We start from the raw sequence: 9,246 nt of genomic DNA on the forward strand, positions 1-9,246 counted from the left end.
TAAAGCAACCCTCTAAATGCCACGATCAAGGTAAATGCAGATCAAGGACCCACAGACCTTCAGAGGAACTACATTAAAACCAGATCAGCTGTACTGTCCTGCACTGGATAGAGTTAGAAGTTAATGTCACAGGTCATCCTTAATTCATTTCACAGATAAAATTATTACAGAGTCAAATCATAAAGCGTACCCTTTCTCCACAGCATTTTCTGAGAGCATTAAGTTGTTTTGTTGGAGTTTATTTTGTAGAGATTTTTCTGAAATAGGAGGCTGAGCCCTTTTCTTGCCCAAATGTTTCAAGTGAAAGACTATGAAGAGTACCTTCTCTTTCTACCTGCAACACCTGTCCTATTAACATGCAACTAGAGCTGGGATGATTTTGTTGTGCCAACCATGAACTAAAACAACTGTTTTCTCCTTCAAGAGAAGATAAACTGTTAATTATAATGTTTGCACTCACTGACTAGCAGAGAGTAATACAGTCATGGCCATGCCCATATACAAACCAGTTCTTAGAAACAGAACGTTAGATTTCCTTGGGCTTATTTCCAAAACACTATTCATTTTCCATAAAGAGATTGCATCTCCACCTCAGGATTTATCAAATGTTCACCTTGAGGTCAAGTCCAGGTTTCCAGGGGGTAGTACGATGCAATATTGAATACTGCGCCTTGAAATCCATACAGGTATATGCTTGAGAAATAGTGACATGAACAGAGTAGAGTGAAGTGGCTATTGAAGATATTTTCCTTGCCCAGTTACTAAGCCGTAGCTAATAGAAAACGGCTTATTTTGCCTGGACAAAAGCAATTAGTGGGTAGAGCATCAGCAGAACTTAATACACCACCTTTAGCCTACCAGGTGGCTGTAACTGACTTGTGACACACTTCTATATCTGCCAGAAGATAACTCCCACAAACTGCAGAATACAGTGGATTCCTGAGGAAGTGGTGCCTCAGGATTACCGCTCCCATTACTACACATCAAAGTGAATTGTTTGTACTAGAGCACTCCCATAGGACCAAGCCACCACACAAATTGCCTGAACAGCCAGCAGTTGTTTAACTCTTGGAAACAAAGGAAAAAGAACAGTGATAACCAACTCCTTTGGTTTTGGTGCCAGATATAGTCTTGGTAATGTAGAACACATGCAGCAAGCAGTCTTCCTGTGCAGACAGCTCTGCCTCTTACCCAGGGACGGTCCCATGCTCTCAGCGATGGCTCTCTGTGCTTCAGCCCAAATACCTGCTACGGCACAGCCCACCAGTCTCATCCCCCTCAGCGGTACACAAACCGCGATGCCAGACATTGCACCTCCGACCACTGCCTCCAGTTTTCAGCTGTTGCTCTTCATCCGTATGCATGCATACATACACATCCCCACAATCTCTTGAACCTCAGGGTATTTGGCACAGTGCCTGAGAGACAAGAAGTGAGGAAGGAAAAGACATAGAGCAGTCTCAGGCAGAACAGGCTATTCATGACTCACAGCTCCCGGACTGACCAGCACAGAGCAAGGTCAGCCAGCCTGGCCTTTGAGGCGGCCAGCGCTTGATCGGATCAGCCTCGAGAGCTGCGAGCAGAGAGCACAGCGGGATCCCAGGACGGCTGGGTCAGTAACTGGTGGGTGGGAGAAGCCAGTGACAGAGGAAACACTGCCACGGGACCAAAGCCTGCAGGGTGCAGAGGGGACAGCACCAGGGGCCAGCACGAGGGGCGTGAGGGGCCCTAGTAACACGTTAAGACTAATCGCTCACACCAAAAAAGACCAAACCTCCATACTCCAAAGCCTATTTTGCTCCATGAAAGCCGAGCAGTAAGAGTAGATTAGACTCTAATAGGGATTAATACAAGTTAAGGTAGCACTAATTTCCACTACGGAGACCAGAAAGGTTAGATGTGAGTCGTGTGACAGCTGGATGTAGCGAGGCTTGAAAAAAAGGTAAAGGGAAAAACAAATACCACATGAACCTCCACTGACACCTGCCTGGCTCCATTTGTGCTCTCCCTCATGTCCAGTCCTGTCTGAAACTGAGATTAGAAGTGCTGCACTGTCAAGCCATGGTCAGTGATTTCTAACAGGCTGTGTAATGGTGAGCAGGGGATTTCTTACCCAGTCTCAACAGCACTGACCCACTTTTCTCCAGTGCTGCCATCCATCACCTCTGACTGACAAGGAGACCAGTTTTCACAAAAGGCAAAACATTACCCAAGCAAAGCTTGAGGCAGAAAATGAGATGAAATTCGTATTCCATTCTGTCTTACCACAGCCATTTCAAAGCTGTAAGTTTAATTTTATTAGCAACTAGGACTTCAGTTCATAAAAAAGTGACCAATAAAAGATAATGGCAGGAAATTAAATGAACCTTAGAATGATTTAGAGCACTGCTCTGCAACAGTGAAACTGCACAGAAAGTATGCCTGAAAAGGAAAAAAAGCCCCCAAAAAGCGATCATAAAAGGATCCAAACTGCTTCAGAGTCAGAGGCAAGTTAAAACTTTCTGAGAGATGAACAAAAGAAATGCAGATATACACAAAACATACATATTAAACATGCATTATGATTGCCATATTGCCAGAATGAAGTATTGGTCAGACAATCCAAGTATTGCTCACCCTTTCAAGCGTGTTACAGCAATTAGGACTTTATTCACCTTTGGATTAAATAAAATAATACATGTAGTTTCACTGCAGTGCTGGGAGACACCACCAGTGTATGATCAAACCAGGAAAAAAAGTCTACTCTCTTGACCGTTGGCCTTATTTTCAAAAAGGTACAAAGAAAAGGCATTTTTTTCCCTTTAAACCTCTGAAGTTCCTCAATCACGATCTTTGGGAAGCAGGCTTTTTGTAGGGTTCCCCACACCCCCAAAATAATTTGGTGCACAGTATTAAACTAAAACAAGTTGCCTAGTTCTCATTCCGAGAAAGCTGTGATAAGAGTAATAGTACTGAATATACGGGTTAAAAAAAAAAAAAAGTTCCATTTATGATTGAACTACCTAAACCTGCAGATACCCCTTTCAGCTGCATAGCCAACTACAAACTCATTAACATTCACCTGGACAACTGAAGTTTGCACTCCAAAGGGAAAGATCAGACAGCAGGAAGAAAGTAGTGGAAGAAAAAGGAACTACCCTTCATTAGCCTGTCTCTCAAACATGTAACTCCAGCTGAAAACCAGCGCAGAGAACAATAGCCTTTCTGTATGAAACAAAAATCATTGTGGTCAAGTTCTGTGATCAGAAAAATTTCTACTGAACCACACTTGATAAACTTGAACTTTGGAAACCAGCATCTAATCACCAGAATTTTTTGAAATAACACTCAAGAATTTTTCATTACAAAGAGTCTTTTCAAAATAGTTATCAGATAGCTTACTGAAACATCAAGCCAATTTGTACTTCAGAAGTCAGCCTTTCCTCAGAGAGGCTTCTGTTGGTATTGTTTTGATTCTAGATTGTTTTAATCTGAGGTAAACTGAAATTCAGTTTCACACACTAGAATGTTCATTTTCCAAAAAAATTAATTAGGCATTGCAATAGTGTGATAACAAATTGTTTCTGGTGGGAAATAGGAGTATTTTGTTCTGAAGACAACCACGCATATATTGATCTTAGGGAGGGTCTGTCTCCCTTCTCAAAGCTGCTTTTAGGCTTATATTTCCACTCAGTGATTTCCAACTGGAAAATGAGGGTGGAAGGAGGAAGCATCTAAGCAGTTCTTCCCTCAGTCCTGTTCAGCTGGAGATGCAGCTGTGCAGGAAGGCCAAGAGACTGTTAAATTCCAAAGATCCTCAACAGTTCAGACCATGCAGAGGACCTCACTGAACAGACAGGCCCAGATAATCATTCAGCACAATGCTTCCCTATTCAAAGCATATTTCTCCTGTGCATGGAAGGCCAGTTACAAGTCTTAAGAAGGTAAACATGCCAGTTTAACACTTGAGTGATCTGAAAGCTATTGAGCAGCACCCCTGATCCTCTGCTACTAATACACATTTCTTCTCCAGAGAGATACATATCTGAAGCGAGACAGGTATTCAAGATCTCACTACCTCACCCTTAACCATACCTGAGATCCCCATGCAGACATCAGAGGGTGTTCTAGTATTCCTTTGCTACTGTGGATTGCTCAATAACTTTATCAACAGATACTACTTTACACTATCAGCAGTACCAAGGAGCAGCTGGTCCTCAGAATACAAAAGGTGGGATAATAATAGGCTACTATAGGCAATTGAGCTTTGAGTTCAGGAATGCTGTGTATAAATCTAAGTAGGGTCACGTATAAGAAAGTTAATACTCAACTCCTAACTATGCCACCAGTCTGTTGCTCATTTAAACAGGATTCCCTTTAGTCATATTCCCCAATCTAGTAGCAAGGCTGGTAGAAAACCTACCTCTAATGACTTCAGAGTGCCTATAAAATTATCACATTCTTCAGAAAAAACACATACAACTGATAGTCTGGGTGATCAGAGATATTTTAACAAGTGATTTTACTCAGTAATTCAATACAGCCTGCAGAAAGTCTACAAGGCACGTTGCCCAAGTCATTTTAACAATAATATAAATTGTTCCTCAGAACTGTCAAAATGTTCTTGAATAAACAAGCTCTTGATGCCTTTCCTAAAGCTTTTGAATTAGAAAGTGAAACATTTCTGAGAAGTAGGTGCTTCAGTAAAATTATCAAGTAGCAAGGTCATACTGGAGCTGAAGTGTATCAAGATAGCTCATTTCCAAAGAGTAAGAGTTACAGAACCAAGCAATACTTCCCACATGCCTTTATGTCTATAAATTCAAGTGCCTATATCATAACAATATCCTTACATCCTCCAAAACAATGGGTATAGGTATCCACTTAGACAGATCTAACCTCAGTATTAAGACATGCTTAAGAAATATTCTTCTGCTTTCTATATGATGGGCAGGGAAGTTAACACAATCCCTCTACTGCGACAATTAGCATAGCTCTTAACAAAAGTTAGCCTGATGAACAGGAATGTTGGAAAAAAAAAAGGCAAAAACATGTTCTGGCCTACAAGTCAAGGTACTCCTTGTCTACTTCAGCTTGACAAAGAGGTAACATTTGCAGGCTTTCTACTATTCCTGTATGACCTCCACCAAAGCAACAGCCAATCTGCTAAAAAGCCAACAACCAACTTGCTAGAAGTTCAAGGAGAAGATGTCAGTTTACACCACCCAGGAATCAGGCAGAACCATTAACATCTGTTACCGCTTCCTATTTGAGGAGTTAAGAGCAGAAAAGCTATGTGAAGAATGGCACTGTTAAACCCTCATTTCCAAATATGGCACCATATACATACCCTACAGGCCATGTACATTAGAGGCCCCTCTTTCTTCAGTATCAATATTGAGACATCTTAAGACAGGATTTACAAACGCACACATCAATAGCGTGGTTTCTGAATCGCTAACACTGGTGTTCAGCACACTGGGCTCAATGCAGTCTCAAAACAAGGTAAGGGATATATGAGATGTTACACTCCTTCGCATGTGCTTGTCCAGAGGACCTCAAATGGCCAGTTTGCTGCCAAATTGTCCACATCCTTCAGGCAACGAAACATGTCAGCAGTGAGATACTCTCTAGCCATTGCAAACACCAAAAATCATAAGCAGCAAGAGCATTTTGGCCACACCCTTTCTCCTATTCCAACGCATGAAATTGCAGGTAGTACACAGGGACCTGCATTTCCTGTAGTTATATTCACTTAAGTTACCTTGCTGGCTAACTAGGACTGATTCCTTAGCCCTTGACTACCCCAATATCAAAAAGATTTTCCAGGTATCTCACAATGCCATCATTACTTTGTTATAGTACCACTGAGCCAGCATCAAGCAGAAAGAGGTCTTTGGACAGTCACTTATTGCCACCTGAAATACGATTGTAGTAATGCTGGTTAAAGAAAAAGAAGCTCTGAAAAAGTATGCTGGGCTAGAAATTGCAGCCAAACAGCTGCTAATCAACAATTCAGGAGAGGCAGTCGGGACTGAACACACCACAGACTACCACAAAGGAGCAAAGGCAAGTCAAAATTCCTACTAAGCTATGTTAACAAACGTCACCTCCCTTTGCAATTACAGTGAGAGACCAATAACACCAAGGAGCCAGGTTACCAGAGATGCTTGCTACCTTAATTTTTGTTGTTCGTGAAATGATCCGATATATGTAGCTGAAGGGCACTGTATTTTTTTCTTCATTATTCAAAAGAATGGCTTATAGAGCAACTGGCTGTAGTTAATAAAAGCTGAGGCCATAACAATCGTGTTAGGAGGAGGCAAAGAACAGCCCGCACACTCTGCAGAGAGCTGAAGATCTTGAGCATTTTTTCTGCTCAGTGATCAAGACAAGTCTCCAACATCTCCACAGCGAGGCAGAAGCACCAGTCCTCCAAGGGCTCCACCAGCTACATGAGAGTTGCCTCAGCCCTGTCCATGTCAAACACCTGTCAGCTCAGAGAAGACCCTCGCTGCCTTATTTTAAGCCTAAATCCCTTTCTGGATACAAAAAGGTTTTCATTGGTGACAGCTATTTTTCACCAAAAGTTAAACTTAGGAGGAAGAGGATTCAAAAACTACCTGTTTCTTTTGTAGAAGGAAAAAGAACAACAAAACCCCAAGCATCGTCATGAAAATCTGATCTCGCAGGATCAAGAGGAGAAAATACAGTGCAATTACATAAAGTCAATAAATCTTTGAACAGCTGTGCAGTGGTTACTTCCACCCTGTTTCAGACACCTTGGTCTGAAGGTCCCCAACCCTTGCCTGCATGGGGCAAGAGGGCTCCCAAAGCCCACAGACTTGTGTGGGAACATGTTCCATCTCTGCACAGAGACCGTGGGCAGCATCAGGCAGGGTCCACACCAGGTAGATCAAGACCACACCCACATCGTTCTAAGCAACAGAATTCAGGTGTTGCAGAGCTTTTTAAACACTGCATTTCAGGTTTGCATCCACCCTCGAAGCTTGGATTTATTGCAAATTGTGTATTATGCAATATATTCCCTGACAGCACCCAGAAAAAAAAGATGTGCACTAAGAGACCCACACCCCCGCTGCCCACGCCACTACTTCCCCATCCTCCGTTCCACCCAAGACGCTGGCAGAGAGCAAAATGCTGGGTGAGGAAACTCGAGGGTCTGGGAGCACGGGTGGCTCCGGCCAGGGTCTGCCAGTGCTGTCCTTGGCACAATAGTTGGATGCAATACAGCCGGGCGATGCAAGGCTGAAATACTTCCTGGGGTGGCTGAAAGGGCTCACTCAATAGTCAAGGATGACTCTTTCCTAGCCATCGTCCACAACTCAACACAGAAACTACAGCCCTGAGGGGAGGGTGGGGGACACCAGCCATGTGCCTTAAGAAAGGGGCACGGCTTACTATTGTCTGTCTCCTCAGTTTAACTGCCAAGTCTCTATTTTTTTAATCCTCCCCTCTCCAATGTTACAGAAGACGGTGGAGGAAGGGAAGGTACTCTGCCGGGGCCAGGCAGCGGACAACAGCCGCAGCTGCCGCCCAGCCCCCGCCGGCCCCTCACACAAACCGGTGCCGCTCGGAGTGCGGGGGGGGGGCAGCGCCCGCCGCCCCCAAGTTCAGGCAACAGGGACCGACCGCCCGGCGGGCGGCGGCGGCGGGGCCGGGCTCGGCCGGCCGCAGCCGGGAGAAGGGGCGGGCAGGGCGGCCGGCCCGCCGCGGGGGCTCTCCCCGCCGCCGCCCTCCCCTCGCGCTTACCTTTCACTTGACTTTCATACTCCGCTATAATCTCTTTGTCCTTTTTGAATCTGCTCGGGGTTGACATTATCCACTTGCTTCTTCCGCTTCTCCCCCTTCTTCTCCTTGTTTTAAATTATTATTATTAATTACTATTATTTTTCTAGAGGGGCTCCCAAGTTCTATCGGATGGCCACAAGCCCGAGCGAGCGCAGCGGCGGGCGGCTGGCCCCGCGGGAGCGCCGCCGGCACCGGAGGCAGCGAGGCGGGGACGCGGCGATCAGACTAACCCCGGTGCGGGCACCATCGCCTCCAAGCACCGCTGCCGGCAGCAACGCGGTCCGCGGCTCGGGGCCGCCGCAGGGCGGGGCGGCGGAGGAGCTGCCGCTGGCCGCGGGGCACCCGCTTCCACTAGGCGAGGGCGGGGGCCAGGCGGCTGCGCCCCACCATTGTTATCTGTCCTCACGCACCCGGGAGCGGGGAAGAGAAGGAGGGAGAGGGCGCTGGGAGGGAGGCAGGCGGCCGCGCTCGGTCCGTACGCCAGAGGCACTAGTTACTCCTGCCGCCGCGCTCGGCTGGGTGGGGACTCGGGGCCGGCGCCCCGCCGTGACTAACTCCGGACGGCAGCGCGGAGGCGCATGTCCCAGCCCCGCAGCCCGAGCAGCGGCTGGCGCGGGGCGGCACCCCGCCGCGCCCTGGAGAGGTGTCTCCGGGAATAAACTTCTCCCCGCCCTCTCGCCGCTCTCTCCTCCCTTCCTGCCTCCCCGCCCGCCTCCGCTCCTCTTCGCTTCGTCCCTGGTGGCGCCCGCTCCGCCTTCCCCCTGCCGGCAGCCGGGGCGGGAGCGCGGCCACCGCCCACCGCCGCGCCGGGGCCGGGCCCGCAGGCCCCGCTGCACGGCTGCCCCGCGGCGGGAGGCCTAGCAGGCCCGGTGGGCCTGGGCGGAGGCGGGAGGGACGGGGCCGCCGTCTCTGCCCCGTGGCCTGCAGCGAGCATATGGTGTCCGGGTGCCCTCAGAGAACAGGGGTGCGAGGTGGTGATAAGGTGACAGAAAGCCCTTGATCCGGCGGGGAGAGTTAAAGCCCCATGCTGCCGCCACGACTACCGAGCCGCACTGGGAGGGGAGAGGCTGGAGGGGAGATGTGTCCTTTGTGGACCCCGCTTTTCTGCCCTGTTTCTGTGGAGGCAGGGCACGGTGCTGAGCCGCACCAGTGTGCCCAAGGGCCACGACCCAGAGGAGCCAGGGCAGGGCAGCACCAAGTGGAGAGCCGCGGTGCTCAACAAAGTGGGTCTCGCTTCCACCGTCCTTGCCTGCATGGTGCTTCCCTTCGGATGCAGCTTGTTCTCAAGGGCAGCACTGCCAGCACCCCTGTGTAGGGCACTCCCTGCAGCTCATGGGGAAAACAAGCAAAGCAGGGTGAGAGGCCACCCAAAATGCTGCTGCCTTGAGCTGCTGTGCATGATGGCCAGCCCTGCCAGACTGTCACATTCCATGTCAGCGTCAGAAGGCTGGCCTC

At 48.0% G+C, this 9,246-nt stretch overlaps 1 protein-coding gene across 3 annotated transcripts in view; it reads right to left on the reverse strand.

Moving 5' to 3' along the window:
- The window catches only part of SRGAP1 (SLIT-ROBO Rho GTPase activating protein 1), a 146,036-nt gene extending 137,585 nt beyond the window's left edge, over positions 1-8,451 (reverse strand). The window contains exon 1 of one of the 3 annotated variants that reach the window (XM_065829254.2): positions 7,753-8,448. In XM_065829254.2, coding sequence (XP_065685326.2) covers positions 7,753-7,819 — 67 coding nt within the window. In that variant the 5' untranslated portion in view covers positions 7,820-8,448. Of the gene's footprint in view, positions 1-7,752 lie in introns of all 3 variants that reach the window. The other 2 variants (XM_065829255.2, XM_071802619.1) reach the window with 2 other exon arrangements.
- Positions 8,452-9,246: the final 795 nt, after the last annotated feature.

The sequence above is a fragment of the Patagioenas fasciata genome, chromosome 1 (assembly GCF_037038585.1).
Source record: "Patagioenas fasciata isolate bPatFas1 chromosome 1, bPatFas1.hap1, whole genome shotgun sequence".
NCBI lineage: Eukaryota > Metazoa > Chordata > Aves > Columbiformes > Columbidae > Patagioenas > Patagioenas fasciata.